Source organism: Vigna unguiculata, chromosome 6, assembly GCF_004118075.2.
Source record: "Vigna unguiculata cultivar IT97K-499-35 chromosome 6, ASM411807v1, whole genome shotgun sequence".
NCBI lineage: Eukaryota > Viridiplantae > Streptophyta > Magnoliopsida > Fabales > Fabaceae > Vigna > Vigna unguiculata.
In genome coordinates, this window is record NC_040284.1 from 2,284,565 (window position 1) to 2,303,189 (window position 18,625).

The 18,625-nt window shown below is 36.0% G+C and overlaps 1 protein-coding gene across 2 annotated transcripts; it reads right to left on the bottom strand.

The window, feature by feature from the left end:
* Nucleotides 1–1,430: 1,430 nt before the first annotated feature.
* Nucleotides 1,431–17,764, bottom strand: LOC114188204. Of its 2 annotated transcripts, none has more exons than XM_028076763.1 (8): nucleotides 17,520–17,764; nucleotides 16,741–17,238; nucleotides 16,390–16,561; nucleotides 14,608–14,911; nucleotides 13,807–13,879; nucleotides 2,252–2,342; nucleotides 2,067–2,146; nucleotides 1,431–1,911 (listed from the first exon to the last, which is right to left on the bottom strand). In XM_028076763.1, the coding sequence occupies exons 1-8, from the start codon at nucleotides 17,586–17,588 to the stop codon at nucleotides 1,699–1,701; spliced, it is 1,500 nt and encodes a 499-aa protein (XP_027932564.1). In that variant the 5' UTR covers nucleotides 17,589–17,764; the 3' UTR covers nucleotides 1,431–1,698. The 2 variants fall into 2 exon arrangements, with proteins under 2 accessions (XP_027932564.1, XP_027932565.1); XM_028076764.1 differs by having other exon boundaries at nucleotides 1,449–1,911; nucleotides 16,741–17,192; nucleotides 17,520–17,746.
* Between the last annotated feature and the right edge of the window lie 861 nt (nucleotides 17,765–18,625).

The following is an 18,625-nucleotide window of genomic DNA, read 5'->3' on the forward strand; positions in this document are numbered from 1 at the left end:
AAACAACAAACTATATCCGAAGTTCATCTGAAGCAAAATATCATGCTCTTGCATCTACCACATATGAAGTCCAATGGTTAACATAACTTTTTCAAGATCTCCATGGTTCCTTCAACCAACCAGCTCTATTATACTGCGACAGTCAATATGCCATACAAATTGCTTCCTATTAGGTCTTCCATGATCGCACCAAACACATATTGACATTCATATTGTTCGTGAAGAAGTCACTATCGGATTTATCAAGATCCTTCCAATCACTTCATCTCTACAACTTGCTGACTTATTTACTAAGCCCTTACCACCAACCTTATTAACGTCCATCTCTTCAAGCTAGGAATGAAGAATATCTATCCCCAGCTTAAGGGGTTGATAACTTTCTCCGCTTCTACGCCCAACGCCCCTTTTCTGTTTCTCTCTTTTCTTGTTATATATGTACCCTTGTACTTGTATCAGTTTTGTAGTTTAATTTAGACCTTTTAATTCTGTATTCTTTTCTCTCTAAAGCTCTTACATTTCCCTTTTTGTTCTCTTTTTTGTTGGCTGACTCTTATGTCTTTTAGATCACGCAAGTTTTCTGGTATTGTGTGAAATAACTGTGAAGTGGTTGAAGATTTTGTAACCAAAATACAAATTTGATGTAGAAATTTGAACAATCATATTAAATAAAATTAGTTTTCAATTTAAAAAAAAAAGTTGAAATTTGCATGATCTAAAAGCATTTAATACTATATAGTACAAAAATAAATCGAAAACCAACTAAAATAAAGCCTATATAATAATAAAAAAGAAAGAAACAAATGTTAACCAAGTTAGCTAACTGTAATTTCTGGAAATCCTTGATTTCTAATAATATTGTTACAAAATATCTAAAGCCTTGAAGTGTGGCGGAGAGCAGTGGAAAAATTGGGCCTTCAATTGAATCGTCATTTTGAATTTATTTTTAGACTTAATTAAGTTTTAAATCTATCTTAAGTTTGCAAACTTTAAATGGAGATCTTATTACAATTATATAATCTATTGAATCATAATTCTCGTCATATGTATAATTAGTTGTATTACTTTATAATTCTATAATTTTATAATAATAACTTTATAATATTATAATTTATAATTTTATAATTTTATAATTTGGTAATTCTATAAATTTTTTTTATAATATTATAGTTTATAATTGTTTTAATTTTATAATTGTGTAATTATATAATTATATAATTCTATATTTCTATAATTTTATAGTTTTATAATTTTATTATTTTATGATTCTATGGTTTTGAAATTTTTTAACTTCATAATTTTATAAATATAATTTTATATTTATATAATATTGTAATTCTATAATTTTATAAAATTATAATTATATAATTATATAATTATAATATCATAAAATGCTGCTGGTAGAAAAAGATTAAAAAAAAAAAAAAACTATATTCCATGAAGCATGGAGATAAAAAAAATGCATTTAATTTTTCAGTGTCTAGCAAGTCTCAGCATTAACAATACAAGAAACACTTTAATTTACACTTTCATTTGGGACGAGAAAAAATGTCCTGTTCAAGAAATAGTCATATCTTCATATGTATTCGAAGTTTACAAAACACTGCTCATGATAGATTCATTCATTACCAAAGTGGAAAAGCGAAACCTTGGTAGCTTCTAGGCTATAAGCAAACAATTCTCCATATTTGCAAAGGACCGTCATTGGTGCTGCTCATGCTGTGGCCTTTGCAGTCTTTGATGTTCTTGGTGGTGGTGTGCATGATCACGACGCAGTTGCTGTGTGGTAGAAGATTGAATCAGTCTTCTCATTCTCCATCTAACATATTCCGTTACCAGAGTATTCAAGCTGATTGAAATCCCAAATCCAGTGAATGAGGAGAGAAGAACTGAGAGAATGGCATTAACATTAAGCTACAAAAGTAAAAAGAAGGGTGTGTTACATATTTTAAATTTTGTTTACCTGCACCAAAATGACACAAGTCCTACTTGGACAAACATTTCAATAAGGTGCAGAAACATTACGAGTACTGCAAGATTAAGACAGGTCAGAAACCAAATACTCTTACTATGGTATAAAACACATGAGCAAACAGGATGACAATTGCAAACTGGAAGCAAGCATAGGCCCACATGTAACTACCGTTCACTGCAACCGAAACATTCAAGAGTGTTTACCCATGGTTAAAGCACGACATGAAGAGAACAAAAATAACTTTGATATGCTAAGGAAAATAAAAGGAAGCAAGTTTACCCATGGTTGAAGCAATCATAGATGAAAGGAGTCCTAAAACACAGGAGAAAGGCAATGAAATAGCAAGAGCATGAGTGCCCATATCTGAAACCTGGTACAATAAAAAATATTGAGTCAGACATATTTCCATCCAACAAAACACGTTTGGAGAAAACAAGAAAATAAAGGGGATGGGGCAAGACTATAGAACATTATACTTTAGAGTATTGAAATAAATAATGCTTTACATTTAGTTTCCTTATTTTCTTAGTTTTTTCCATTTTTTTCTAATATTTTATGATTTGTTTCCTTAATTGGTTAGGATTGCTAGTACAAACATAGGTCAACCGTTTAATCATCACATTACATCTTATTGTAGTACATAACAGCACAAAAGTAAATATTCAAAAAATATCTAACTCCAATAAAAATACCATATTTCTAACATGGTATCTGAATAGTACCATCCTTTGTGATCTGTCCTACCATTATTATGCTTGAGTTCCCTTAGACGTATTTTCTTTTGTTAGTTGTACTCTTGCTGTCCTCTTTTCTTAGTCAGTTGCAACTGAAAGGTTTAGTTAGTTCACACTCATCACTATGGTAATTCACTGATCTTTATACAGGGGCTTAAGTAACAAGGAACTACTTCCCCTATCAATGTATAGGTCTCACTCAATCGATAACACTTGTTTCCTCTCCATCTTTATACCCTATAAATTCAGGGATTACAATCAATCTACCTATAATAAAATACGAGAGCAAAATTTCTCTGATTACATAAATGGACAATATTTCCCAAATTATATCATAAGAGTCAATCTACTTTTTGACTTGTCTACTTAATTAGTTAGGATTATTAGTATAAATAGGGTAAATGCTTTAGGTTTTATTATCACATGACATCTTAATGTAATGCATCAAAGTACATAACAATATTGAAAGTTTCTTCTTCTTTTTTTCTCCTCATTCCTAAATTCCATAATTCCAACATAAGTATTAAAGTGTCGAAGAAATAGAATCTGCTTCTGGGACATGGCATATTTCACTAATGAGTGATTTGACTAATATGTTGGATAATCTTTAATTTTGTTAGATAATCTTTAGATTACGTTTTAGATTACGAAGTTGTTTTTATTTAGCAAAGTGATAGGGAATTTTATATTTGGTGAATTAAATTGAAGTTAGTTGTTATTTTAGTTAGTTGGAGTATCTAAGATTTAGTTTGATAATATGCCATATTAGGTAAGATTAGATTAGATTAAGATTTTGTTTGGTTTGTAATTGGCTATATAATAGCCCCATTCTCCATCAATGAAAAATACCATAGTGAGTTACGTTGCTGCTTCTTTTAGTGTGTGAGTTTTTTCCAACAAAGTGGTATCAGAGCTTTATGCTCTAAGTACCGAGTGAAAAAAAAAGCAGAGAGAATGAGAAAAAAATGGGAGGGAGAGTGAAACAGTGTGAGAAAAAAAAAAGTGTGTGCTTGAGTGCTTTGGGAGAAAAAAAAGGAGATGGCTAAAGTTGTTAATGGTGTGACAGTGCCACAATTGACGAGAAAACAAATTATGATAATTGGTATTTGCAGATGAAACCCTTCTGGGATCCCAAGATATTTGGGATATAGTGGAGACCAGGTATCAAAAACCAGCGGATGATGCAAATCAAATGGCGGCCCAAATTACCGTGTTGAAGAAGATGTGAGTGAGAGACAAGTCAGCTTTGTATTTTTTGTACAATGCTGTGGACGAGTCAGGCTTCGAGAAGATTGCAAACGTTGCATCTTCAAAGGAAGCATAGGATATTCTAGAGGTTGCATACAGAGGGAACGACTGGGTCAGATAAGTCCGGCTTCAAGCTCCCAGAGGAGAGTTTGAAGCACTGAAGATGGAAGACAAAAGCAGGCAACCGAGTACATAACTTGGGTAGAGATGGTGGCCAACCAACTTGGCAAGAATGGAGAGTCAATGCCAGCAAGTCGGGTTGTGGAGAAAATCTTGAGGTCATTGACAGATGATTTTGAGAGCATCATATGCGCCATCAAGGAGTCGAAAGGACCTGTCAGTTCTCTCAGTGGAAGAACTTGCAGGGTCATTGGAGGCCCATGAACAAAGGAGAGGGAAGAAGCACAAACCGCGTGATCAAGCACTCTAGGCGCAACTTGATTTGAATGAAACTCAGAATACTCAAAGCCGAGGTCTTGGAGGCAAAGGACGAGGTGGCAGAGGACGAGGTGACCAAGGTCGAGATGGACAAGGTCGTGGTGGACGTGAGAGAGATGATGTTGAAGAGAGCACAAATCAAACCAGGCAACAGAATTGACATGGTCGTGATCAAGAAAGGGGCCAAGGAGATCGGTCCAAGTCATAAGTGGAATGCTTCAAGTGTGGCAAGTACGGCCATTACACAAAAGAGTGCAGATCGACAAGTTGCTACAATTGTGGTAAGGTCGGCCATATAGCAAAATATTGTCAATCGGAAAAAAAAGGACAAAAATCTTCTCACAGAGGAAGATGACGAGGAGATAGGGATTTTAATGATGATGCAAAACTCAGATTACATTTTAGATTAAGAAGTTGTTTTTATTTAGCGAAGTGATAGGGAATTTTATATTTGGTGAATTAGAGTTAAGTTAATTGTTATTTTAGTTAGTTGGAGTATCTAAGATTTAGTTTGATAATATGGCATATTAGATAAGATTAGATTAGATTAAGATTTAGTTTGGTTTGTTAATATTTGGTTTGTAATTGGCTATATAATGTCAGGTGTTTCAATTTAAATTTCTCTTTTGTTTCTTTTATTTTGTTTTGCAATTGTGTTCCTATTTTATAGGAAGAATAAATCTTAGTTCCTAGATTTTAGGGATCACATTCTACTCACGTAAATGTGATCTGGTGCAATTTGCTTGTGTAAAACGGCTTTATATAGCCTATTGGCTTCTGTTAAATATAGTTTGATATTATTAAGATATTGTTAGATATTGATAACCACAATATCAAACAATATCTTCTATTTAATCTTTTTATTTTTAGTTACTCTTTTTACTTGTACCTCTCTCTATTATAAATAGATTACCCTATATGTGGTTTATACACAAGGGAGATTAATCTCAATCCCTATCTTCTTTATTCTCAACATGGTATCTAGAGCTTAAGGTTTTTTTTTTTCCGCTATCGCTACCTCCACCTCTGCCGCCACCGCCGCTGCTGCCACCGGAGCCGCCGGCGCTACTGCCGCCGCCGCCGCCGGAGTAGTCGCCGGAGTCGCCGCCGAAGTCGCCACCACCGTTGTCGTCGCCGGAGTGTTAGTTCCGACCGGCGACCATACAGTTTTGATCATCCCTCACGCGCCATTCGAAGCCGCATTCGAAGCCGCGTGTCTTCCAGTTCCTCTATGGCGTCTTCCGCTGCCTCTTTCTGTTCTGAACTCTCTTCTGTTTCATCCGATATACTTGTTATGTACAACAAATTTCTCAAATGGTATAAGGATCAACAGTTTTCTAGTTCCACTGCATCTGTTGCTCACACAGGTACATCTTTTGTTGGTCTGACTCAATCTTCTTCTCCTGGTCCTTGGTTTTTTGATTCAGGAGCCACTGATCATATTACTGGTAACAAATCTTTGTTCTCTTCTTTATCCTCTACTAATCCTTTACCTTCTGTTACACTCGTTGATGGTTCTAGAGTCTCATCTCATGGTGTTGGCACTGTTAAACTTTTTCCTTCTTTAACCATTGATAATGTTCTTTATGTCCCTAGGTCTCCTTTTAACCTGTTGTCCATCAGTCGCCTAACTCATTCTCTTGATTGTGTTGTTTCTTTTACCAACAATTCTGTCTGTTTACAGGATCGGAGTTCGAAACAGGTGATTGGCAAAGGATATGAGTCTCATGGTCTTTATCATCTTCGTCCCTCTACACACATTGGTGCAGTTATGGAGTCTCCCTCTCTTATTCATGCTCAGTTTGGTCATCCAAGCCTTGCCAAGTTACAACAGCTTGTCCCTGCCTTGTCCAAGTTGTCTCGTTTGGATTGTGAGTCGTGTCAATTAGGCAAGCATACTCGTACTTCTTTTCCTCGTAGTGTCACACGTGATGCTTCGTCCCCTTTTGCCTTGGTTCACTCTGACATTTGGGGTCCTAGCCGCGTTAAGTCTACTTTGGGTTTTCAATACTTTGTTACTTTCATTGATGATTACTCTAGATGCACTTGGTTATTTCTAATGAAACATCGTTCGGAATTATTTCATATCTTTCAATCTTTTTTTAATGAAATTAAAACTCAGTTTGGTGTTTCTATTAGAGTTTTGCGTAGTGATAATGGCCGTGAATATCTTTCTCATTCTTTCAAACAATTTATGGCTTCTCACGGTATTCTGCATCAAACTTCTTGTGCTTATACCCCTCAACAAAATGGTGTAGCTGAACGTAAAAATAGACATCTTATGGAAACCACTCGCACTCTTTTAATTCATGGCGAGGTTCCTGAACATTTCTGGGGTGATGCCATTCTTACTGCCTGTTATCTCATTAATCGTATGCCTTCTTCGGTTTTAAAGAATAACATACCTCACTCCATTTTATTCCCTCATGAACCTCTTCATCCCTTACCTTTAAGAGTTTTCGGGTCTACATGTTTTGTTCATAATTTTAGTCCTGGTCTTGACAAGCTTTCTCCTAGATCACATAAGTGTGTTTTCTTAGGGTTTACAAGATCACAAAGAGGATACAAATGTTTTTCTCCTTTTCTTAACCGTTATTTTGTGTCTGCAGATGTCACCTTTAATGAGTTCTCCCTTTATTTTAAGAGTCAATCTTCACCTCTGACTCCATCCAATCCTGACAACTCTTCTAATACCTTTAACGTTCCTATTGTTTGTGACCCTCTTACTGTGTCTTCTTCACCCTCGGTTCCTGCTCCACAGTCACCTGCTCCTCCACCACCTCTTCAGGTTTATAGTCGCCGTAATCGATCACAACCACCACCATGTGACTCCACTCCAGTGCCAACTACTCTGTCTCCTCCGGCTCTGACACCTGAGTCTGACCTTCCCATTGCCCTCCGAAAAGGTATGCGTTCTACCCGTAATCCCTCTCCCCATTATATTGCTTTGAGTTATCATCGCTTGTCATTACCTTTTTATACATGTCTTTCCTCTCTTTCTTCTGTGACCATTCCAAAAACTGTCCGTGACGCTTTAGCCCATCCTGGTTGGCATCAGGCCATGGCAGATGAATTAAGTGCTCTTCATAATAGTGGAACTTGGGAACTGGTCCCGTTGCCGTCTGGGAAATCTGTTGTTGGTTGCAGGTGGGTGTTTGCTATCAAAGTTGGACCTGATGGTACTATTGATCGCCTCAAAGCTCGTCTTGTAGCCAAAGGTTATACTCAAATTTTTGGGTTGGATTATGGAGATACTTTTTCCCCCGTGGCAAAGATGGCTTCTGTTCGTTTATTTATCGCCATGGCCGCTCTTAAACAATGGCCTCTTTATCAACTGGATGTTAAGAATGCTTTCCTCAATGGTGATTTGCAAGAGGAAATTTATATGGAGCAACCTCCTGGGTTTGTTGCTCAGGGGGAGTCTTCTGGGATGGTATGTCGTCTTCGCAAATCACTAGATGGCCTAAAACAATCTCCTAGGGCCTGGTTTGGAAAGTTTAGCAATGTTGTTCAACAATTTGGTATGACTCGGTGTGAAACAGATCATTCTGTTTTTTATCAACACTCGAGTGCTGGATGTGTTTACTTGATAGTATATGTTGATGACATCGTTCTTACAGGGAGTAACAACCATGGCATCTCTCAGTTGAAACAACATATCTGTCACCATTTTCAGACCAAAGATCTTGGCAAACTCAGATATTTCTTGGGTATTGAGGTGGCACAGTCCAATGATGGTATTGTTATATCTCAAAGAAAGTATGCCATGGATATTCTGGAGGAAACTGGATTGATGAGTTCAAAGTCTGTTGATACACCCATGGATCCCAATACTAAACTTCTACCAAATCAGGGGGAGCCTATATCTGATCCTGAGCAGTATAGACGATTGGTTGGGAAATTGAATTATCTTACCGTTACTCGTCCTGACATTTCCTTTGCAGTCAGTGTGGTAAGCCAATTTCTTAATTCTCCATGTGAAGATCATTGGAATGCAGTCATTCGCATCTTGAAGTATATTAAACAATCTCCTGGAAAAGGATTGTTATATGGTTCTAATAACCATATAAGAGTTGTTTGCTATTCAGATGCTGATTGGGCAGGATCTCCTTCTGATAGAAGATCTACATCTGGGTATTGTGTCTCCATTGGTGGTAACTTGATCTCGTGGAAAAATAAGAAACAGAGTGTTGTAGCAAGATCTAGTGCAGAAGCAGAATATAGAGCTATGGCCTCAGCTGCCTGTGAACTTGTTTGGCTCAAGCAATTGCTTCAAGAGTTACAATTTGGAGATATTACTCAAATGACACTTGTATGTGACAATCAGGCTGCCCTTCATATTAGCTCTAATCCTGTCTTTCATGAGAGGACTAAACACATTGAGATTGATTGTCATTTCGTTCGGGAAAAGGTTATGTCTGGAGACATCAAGACTGAGTTTGTTAACTCAAGTGATCAGTTAGCAGATATTTTTACGAAGTCTTTACGGGGACCTAGAATTGATTATATTTGTAACAAACTTGGCACATACGATTTGTATGCTCCAGCTTGAGGGGGAGTGTTAGATATAGTTTGATATTATTAAGATATTGTTAGATATTGATAACCACAATATCAAACAATATCTTCTATTTAATCTTTTTATTTTCAGTTACTCTTTTTACTTGTACCTCTCTCTATTATAAATAGATTACCCTATGTGTGGTTTATACACAAGGGAGATTAATCTCAATCCCTATCTTCTTTATTCTCAACAGCTTCCATTATTGAATCATAGAACCGTGAATGTTCAATTGTCTCTCTATGCCTCTGTCAGCAGATATTTCTAATCATCAAAAAAATATCTAACAAGTGGTATCAGATCTCCGCAAGGGGCCCGATAACCTAATGAGTGAGTGAGTTCCACATAGCTTGCAGACTCTTACTCCGTACACAATAAGAAGGAAACCCGAGAGTCTGAGATTTAGGCGGCAGACCCGCTTCCAAGATTTGATGGCCATTATGATTTTTGGTCCATGACCATGGAAACCTTTCTTCGGAGCAAGGAGTTATGGTATCTGGTGGAATAAGGCATTCCCACACTTGTAATTGAATTGGGACTAGGCAATGAAGTTCATAAGAAAGTTGTGGAGGAGGCCAAGCTCAAGGATCAGCAGGTCAAGAAATTTTATTTCAGGCAGGGAGATTCTGGAAACAATTCTTGACAAAGGGACGTCAAAAGCTATTTGGAATTCAATGAAACAGAAATATCAAGGATCTACAAATATCAAGGATCTACAAGGGTACAAAGGGGACAACTTCAAGCCTTGCGAAAGAGAGTTTGAGTTAGTGACCATTAAGGAAGGAGAAAAAGTTGACAGCTTTTTGGGACGGAACATGGATATGGTTACCAAAATGAAATCCAATGGAGAAAGAGTGGTAAGCAAAACACTGCTATCACTGACAGAAAAATTCAATTATGTAGTTTGTGCCGTAGAGTAGTCCAATGACCTCAATGTTCTAACCATTGATGAGCTGCATGGGAGTTTGTTGTTCACGAGCAAAAGATGCAAGGTTTCCAAGAGGATGAGCATGTGTTGAAGGCCACTCATGATGACAACATAAGAAAAAACACTCCAGGGGATCGACCAAGCGGAGGTCGTCGTGGCACATTCAGAGGGGATGCGGCAGAGGGAGAGGGAGGCAGCTTTTAAATAAAGCCACTATTGAGTGTTTCAGATGTCACAAACTGGGGCATTTGCAGTATGAATGCCCTGACTGGGAAAAGAAAGCAAACTATGCTGAAGTAGATGAAGAGGAGATTGGTTTTTGAGACTAAAGGATGAACACTGCAAAACAGTGAAGGTAGCTAAAGGTAGTGTCACGATGAAAATTAATGGTGTTACTCTGGTATTGTCTGATGTTTACGATATTCCTGCACTTAAGAACAATTTGCTCTATATAAGACAATTGCAAGAGTAACCATTCTGATTTCAGATGGCAGCTGCAAAGTGTTCCATCCCCATAAATGTTTAATTATGAAAACTGATGAGTGGGAATAGAATGTTCTGTGTGACAGGCTCTGTGAGTCCAAAACAGATTGAATGCTTTAAAACAAAAACTGTCTCAACAAGGGAAGCTTATATATGGCACTGCCGCTTTGAACATCTTAACTCCAAGGCCCTAAACATGCTAGTTTGCAAGGAGATGGTAACTCGGTTTACCAGCGTTGGAGTATCCACAAAAAAATGCATTCCATGCCTGACTGGGAAGCAATCTAGAAGGCCCTTTCCAAGCAAAAGTTCATGGAGAGCATCTCAACTGCTTCAGCTGATACATTCAGATATAGCTGGTCCTATGCAACCAGCTTCAAACAGTGAGATATTTCTTAAGTTGTTTTATTGATGATTTTACTCAAAAAACTTTGATATATTTTTACATGAAAAATCAGAAATGCTTTCGATGTTCAAGAAGTTCAAAGTATGTGTTGAGAAGAAGTTCAACATGTTCCAACAGCAGCAATAGAGAACAGGACTCCAGAAAAAGCATGGAGTGGTACAAAACCAACCGTGGAGTATTTCAGAATTTTTAGATGCTTAGCACATGTGTACTAGAAGAGAACTAAACTAGATGATAAAAGCAAAAAGTTTGTTTTCCTAAAAGTCAAAGTTTGTTTTCCTAAGAGTCAGTGATGAATCCAAGGCATGAAGATTATATGATAATGTTGAAAGTCTCACATCGACTAAAGATAAGACTAATTAAGAGTATATATTTGGATGCAAACCTCACCTTACAAACCAGTTTTGTGAGATTGAGTTAGGCTTAAAGTCCACTTCTTAACATGGTATCAGAGTAATGGGTTAGAGTCTATCCTAGCGAAATCTATTGGGTCTAATGTTCCATCCGCTATTGAGCCGTTATTGAATCACTCATTAATGTCTAATCCCACGCACGAGATGTATATACCTCGGTGTGAGGGAGTATGTTGAAAATTTCACATCAACTAGAGATAAGACCAATTTATAGTATATATGTGGGTGCAAACCTCACCTTACAAGCAAGTTTTGTAAGATTGAGTTAGACATAAAGTCCACTTTTTAACGGATCCTATTTCAAAAACACTCATCATCAACAGGATGGGATGTTTAAAGAAGAAGAATGTTGGGACTGGAGTAAAACTGGGATAAAAAACCAGCAAAATGAGATATTTTTGAAGATGAAGCTGCAGGAGAAAAATCCAGGAGCTGATGACTATGGAGAAGATGCTGGTGATAGTGATGCAGTCAGTCTGGACAACATGGTCATCTGATTCACCTCGAGGGAGGGTGAACGAACAAGAAGAGCACCAAGATGGATAGCAGATTATGAAACTGGAGAAAGTTGGAGAAAGTTTGTCTGAAGAAGAAAATTTGAATGTAGTGCTAATGATGACCGAACATGATCCAGTCTCATTTTAAGAAACTGTGGTGAGTAAACACTGGAGAGAAGCAATGACGAGAGATTGATGCAATTGAAAGAAATCACATCTGGGAACTCATTATGCTACTGGAAGGAGTCAAACCAATAGGAGTTAAACGGGTGTTAACTAAACTGGACGCAGATGGGCAGGTAGAAAAATACAAGGCAAGGCTCATGGCAAAAAGATATGGGCAAAGGCATGGAATTGATTACATTGAGGTCTTTGCTCAGGTAGCAAGACTTGATACTATATGGGTAATGTTGGCTACAACTGCTCAATACAATTGGAGGTTTTTCAACTTGATGTGAAGAGCGTATTTCACTACCAAAAGTATTATGTTTTCCTTTTTCTCCCTTTTAAAAGTGGTGTCTATTTGTTTGTATCATCCAAAATTTTATGTGATCATGTGCCTCATTGTTCACATATTGCACACAGCAGTTGAGACCTTACCTATGAAATTTACTCCTACTAACTTTTTGTGCAATCCAACTCAAAGCGATCTGAATCTTTCTATTTCTCTCTGCACAGTTTCTATTTTCATTATAGGTCATCACAGTCATCACTGAAAATGTTCACAGCTAAGGTCCTATCTAGAGATTCCCTGTTTTTAGCTTCTTGCCAAAAATGTTCTCTCAAAGGTCACTCGGAGAAATTATAGAGATATCTGTGCTGTTTGGGGTTAATCAGGTTCTGTTTGTTTCTGACAATATTAACATGAGTAGAAAACAGTTACCTGATGCTTAGTTGGGTTAGATTAGGGCAACGGTGACCTGTTTCAGTCTTTACAGTAGTAGGGTGTCAATTAAAACTCGGTAGCCACACTGCTATACCTATAAATCTGCTGACTTCCTAATTCATTTTATAACCGTTACAGGCAAAATAATTTGCCTCTACAGCAGAAAAAATTGATCGTGGAGAATGATTGACATGTATTGGTCCAATTCCAGGCCAATTAATAATGAAATAGTCAAACATATCTTAAAATTATGAGTGATATGTTGAGAATTTCTAGCTTTGGGTAATTTGCATGTTTGGTGTTCTCAAAAAGTTTAAACTCCTAAAAATGTTAATTTTGAAAACAATTTATAGTGAAGCCAGTATTTCAAAAAGTTGGTGACTTATACCAGACCATCTAGCCCAGCTGAGTAATTTTTATCAAGTAATTACCAGGATACTTAGACTACCCTTTAGGACAAATTTCCTGTGCTTGTAAAGGATCTAATTTTTGTATAACTAATGAAAAAAGGCCAGAGAGCCATAAAGTTTTACCCTAAAATAGCTTGCAACTTTCTCCTTCATCCTTTCTGGATCGATTATTCAATTTTAAGCTTCTTACAAAATTGTATAGACCTACTCAACTTTACAAAACTAACTTGTGAATTGAGCATAACGACTATTTATATACTATATTTTGGTATTACCTCTATTGAGAATAAAGAAAATAGGGATTGAGATTAATCTCCCTTGTGTATAAACCACACATAGGGTAATCTATTTATAATAGAGAGAGGTACAAGTAAAAAGAGTAACTGAAAATAAAAAGATTAAATAGAAGATATTGTTTGATATTGTGGTTATCAATATCTAACAATATCTTAATAATATCAAACAATATCTAACAACCTCTAAGCATTATGGGACTTAGGTTTTCCCAAATAGATCCAACAATGTGTCCAGGACTATTGTTTCGGAACGAGTATAACATGGTGACTGACCTTTCTAGTGAATCTAGAATAGACTCTATTATCAAATTACAAAGTGATTTAGGCCTAAAACAATCCTACAAAATCGGCTTGTAAAGTAAAAATTGTCTTCTAGTACTATCTCTAGTCAATAAAAGACTTCCATTTTTTTCCCAATAAATCTTATAACATTAGAATGCCAACACATGGCTACGTCAGTTAGCTTCATTTGTAATATACAAGCAAAAACTCATCCAACAATTTTTGCCAGTGTCACCAAGATCAGTAGCATACCAGTAGTTCCTCAAGAAAACAAAAGTATGCAAGCATGCTGACCAAGATAAGTACTGATAAATCCTGCCATATCCTGCATGGTACATTATGATTAGAATAGAAAGTCGGAACTTGTCTAGTGAATTATCACAATTTTGTAGACCTGGCAAAGCATTGTTTCCTGATAACTGTGTGACATTGTTCAAATTCAGACATAACTTGCACATATTTTATTACACAACTCAGCAGCCACATACAAAGTAAGCTTTTTGGTTGGTTGTTGAGTTTTGGGACTTTCTCCATAGTTTGGAGCATTTTCCTTCTTTAAAAATAACTAGTGCATCCATTGAAACCTATTAGGAGATCATGACTATTGTAATTATGCTTAATAGTTTATAATATAATCCTATTATGGCCTGCTTTAGACATACAATTCAGCTTTCCCCATAACTTCAAGAGTTTGTAACACAGGCCAGAAGCCAATTACATATGGATTAGTCTTTCTAACTCGTTTGGTGAAGCTTGGAATTTCACCATAGTTTGGAGCAGTTTCTCATTATGAACTACAATAGTTTTTTGAGCATTAAATAGGTAATTAACTTGCAGCTAATGAAACCTAAAACCCCCTACAACTGGTCTTCGTGTCAAAAGAAAAATTAAAATAATGAAAACTGTTGTTGGAACTAATTGTCCTAGATGATTTTTAAGTCTAGATCACAAGATCCAAAAAATGAGTCCAATAATTTTACGTCTCTCCTATGTTAACTTGTTGGTTTGATATTGAACACAAAATTGCTGTATCATTGAAGAAATTGAATTTACCTATAAGAAGGCACTTCTCTCTGCTGTGGTCCTGCTGCATTCATTGGCTGCGGAGCAACAGTTTGAGGATTAGAAATTTTCAAGAGTGTTACGGGGAGGTTAAGGACTTCTTGCTTGCAGACATCACAGGTTTTGTTTCCTTTGATACTAAACCACTTTACTGCACAGTCTTGGTGAGCAAGTGCAAGCTCACCTTTACAACTGCACTCCATCCTAAGAGTATTACCTCCTTCTGCAAGCTCAACCAAACAAATCCTACAAACTGCATCTTCCTCTGGAATATCCTCAGAAGTATCTTCAACAACTGGAAATGAAACAGTGAGAAAATACTAGGTTAGGAAATAGTATACAGTTTCAATTCTCCTTTCATGCATAAGCAATGTTCAAATAATGCAAAGAAATAAAACCTCTAGGAAATGCTCATACAGCATCTTTGAAGATATCAAAACTAAATATAAATAGCATGGTTTGATGCCATCTTATATTAGAACATAATGCGGACAAGATGAATCAACATCCATGTGTGCAATATGTGAACAATGAGGCACATGATCACAGAAACAGAGAACACAAGGCAAAGGTAAAAAAATAGGGAAATTGAAAAAATAAATTCAAAGTTACTATTTCATTACAAAAAAATGCCGAGTTTCACCCAAACAAGAGTTAGAAAAAGAATATAAAAATTATTCAACAAGTTTAATCGTGAAAACAGAATAAACTTTACAACAAACCATTAAAACACCTTTGCTTCAGAAAAGGAGAATTCTGAAATTAGGTTTTGTTGCTGTTGTTATTATAGAGTATTCTAGAATAAAGAAACTTTTGTAATTTGTATTATGATGTGGTTATACTATAAATAGTGAATAGAACTACTATTTACTAGTTATCTTTCTTCCACCATTACATTTAGCAAAATTAAAACCTTCAACAAATTCTTTGCAAATTCTATTTCTCATTATGGAATAAGATGAATGTGGATTATTTGCAAACAGAAGACACGGCACATTTATGATTTAAAACACTAATACCATATTTGTAAGACTGTTACATGTATAAAATACTTCCATTTTTCTTAGGTGATGCAGACCTTAACTCACAGAGAAAGCCATATCTGGTATGAATTTCGAGAAAGAGTGGAGAGCTAATAAATAAATTCAAGATATGTAAAAGGGATATTCAATACAAAGCCTGAAAATGGTGGCAAGTTACTACTGCAGGGAATGTCATGATTTCAAACAACTGTTTCTGCTTTGATTTTTTTCTGGCAATTACAGTCATCCACAACAATCATTTAGATTTTAGATAATAAATTGGTCAGAAATTACAACAATAAATTCCAGAACAATATTTCAATTTGAGATTCATTATTCAGTAGTCAACTCAGATGCATCCACCCTAAACTAGATACCATCCAAATCTGCTATTTCTCAAGTTCTAACGCTCCTTTTCTATGAAAGGGGGGGAAGCATTATCATCGTCAAGATCATATATTAAACAAAACTTGAAGGAACGACTATCTGCTGCTTGGATCACTTGATAAATGTAAGCATAGACACTTTCTTGAGAATCTACCTCACTTTCACTTCAAAAGCAGAGAGTACTCACTCAATGTTCTACTAAGACTCTAAAATTAAATTATTACTCCTATCTTTTCCTTCCTCTAAGGATCACATTGCTAATCTTTTATGGCTCAGTGTCTCATATTTGAAAAAAAAAAAAAAAAAAACTAATTGAGATACCTAGAAAAAATATAATATACAATCCATATACTATGAAGATTACCAATCTCTGATCCCGAAGCATTCTGAGTTGAGATGCCTTCAGCAGTTGTTAGAAGTGATCTTGCCGAAATTACACGAACCAACCTTCTAGAATCTGTACGTCTTAAATTAGCGGCTTTGATATTAACAGGAACGGAAACCGATCGAGTAATGTGCTGATTTACTTCCCTTTTCTGTACAGAATGAAAAATTCATCATGAATGCAGCATATCTGAAGTATCAAATACCATTTATACGGAAAAAAATGTAGAAAAGCTTTGCCTATGAATTAATAACACCCACATTATTTAGATTGGTATAAAAGTATTTGTTTTGACGGCATGAAACAAGAATGAGAACAGAAGAATCATACACTTAAATCAGAATCACACCCTGGATGTCTTCCTTGTACAATCTCTGCACCTGAATTTGCAGTTGGAGTAACTGGCAATGAATGTGCGGCTTTGGATGATGAAGCGAACAGAATCTTGTTAAGAGAAAGGGACCTTGAAGTTGAAGGCTTAGAAGTAGAAGGCTTAGATGTTGAAGGCTTAGCCAGAGGACAATCTGATGGTAAGTTATCAGGAACAATAAGAACCGTCCTTTCAGTATCTTGTGAACCATTCTTAGCCCTAAAGCTCCTCTCAGAGAGCAAACTTTTCATAGTGGACTTGACTCTGGCTGAATTTGGCCTTGGGGGAAGTCCTCTACTGGAACCTGGACTTGATATCAATGTAGAACCATCTGTCTTTGTGAAAGAGGATAATGTATTTTCCACTGACCTTGCTGGTATTTGCAGAGAGGAGAGGTGTGGTCTTCTGGACTCTGGAATCAAGGAGGTACTGTCACCTATCCCATTTCCAGCACAACACTAAAAAAAATAGGGCATCAAAACTATTTCACTGTAAACTAACACACAAACACACACATAATGAAGTTAAAGTTTTCCTTTTTCCGAAGAAGGGGAAAAGAAAAGGCAAAATTCTTCTTTATCCATATGGTAAAAAAATGAACTTTGCACTATCTTGGTCCCTTTATGGCTCAAACCAAATGAAACCCATTTTTAGTGTGAAGAGCAATCATGGCACAAGTAAAAAGGGGTTTCAGTTTTCACCATTGAGGATTTCAACAAGGGGGGTTTGGCAAAATCACCTGATGATGGTGGAGAAGAATAGCAGGATCTGCTGCCTCACGTTGAAGTTCAGCAGCTGCCTTGTCCATCAAAGACAGATTCTGAGAAAAGGAAAATTGTAGTTCTTAGAAGAAGGGGCAAAACTGAAGTCATCAACAATGATACCATCACCCCCCTCAGATGCAACAAAATAGAATAATGGTGTGAGCAGTGAAAGAAGAGGAAAGAGAAAGGAATGATGGGTAGCATGAACAATGTGCTAACTAAAGGTTTGAGAATATTAAAATAATTGAAATTATGATATTTTGAGAATTAGCTTTTTAGAATTGGCACGGCCATTATTATCACCCGCCAACTTGTCATTTGTCACTTTTATCACACTTCCACTTCCGCTATCTCCATTATCACTCTCAATTTTTTCAAACTCCAACCTCTTGTTAAACAGATTAAACTACTTCTTCCAAATATAATCATTTCAAGTATTAATAAAACTATTTTAATACTAAAACATAAATTTATAAATTCTTAATATTAAAAGTACATATAAAAATTTAAATAAAATATAATAATTTAATGTAATATTCATTAATAAAAATAAGTTCATATGTAAAATAAAAAATAAATAAATAACTAGTATTTTAGTCTGAATTTATTTTAAGATTAAAGCCGTGTTTGTTTTTATTGATTTAACATTTCTTTCTATTTGATCATATTTGCATCGCAGCTAAAGGGAATCGGAGTTAACATTGATTTAAGTATAATTATTGATTTGGTACCTTAATTTTTTGGGTTTGTTTAATTTGGAATCTGAATTTTTAGAATGTTCAATTTGGTACTCGAATTTTTTAAAGGGGTTCACTTTAGTACCTGCCGTTAAATCCCAGTAAACATTGTTTGTGTAGTGTTAAGGTAGCATTGTGCATCAGAAACTTGGCAGAAATGTGGGTTGTGCACGTGGATTTATTGTAAAAAGAATTTGTGAAGTAAAAAAACCGTGTTATTACAGAATTTGAAAAAAAAAATTGAAGCAAAGGGAATGAAATATGAAGCTGGATTTGGGAATTAGGGTTCGTGGTGGAGAAGGAGACGATGTGTTTGTTGATCGAAGAAAAAGGAAGGACATTTG

Coding starts and splice junctions, on each gene's coding strand:
- LOC114188204 (XM_028076763.1), bottom strand. CDS start 17,588: ATGGACAAGGCAGCTGCTGAACTTCAACGTGAGGCAGCAGATCCTGCT. Junction 17,239..17,519: donor TTCTTCTCCACCATCATCAG/GTGATTTTGCCA, acceptor TATTTTTTTTAG/TGTTGTGCTGGAAATGGGAT. Junction 13,880..14,607: donor AGAGAAGTGCCTTCTTATAG/GTAAATTCAATT, acceptor TGTACCATGCAG/GATATGGCAGGATTTATCAG.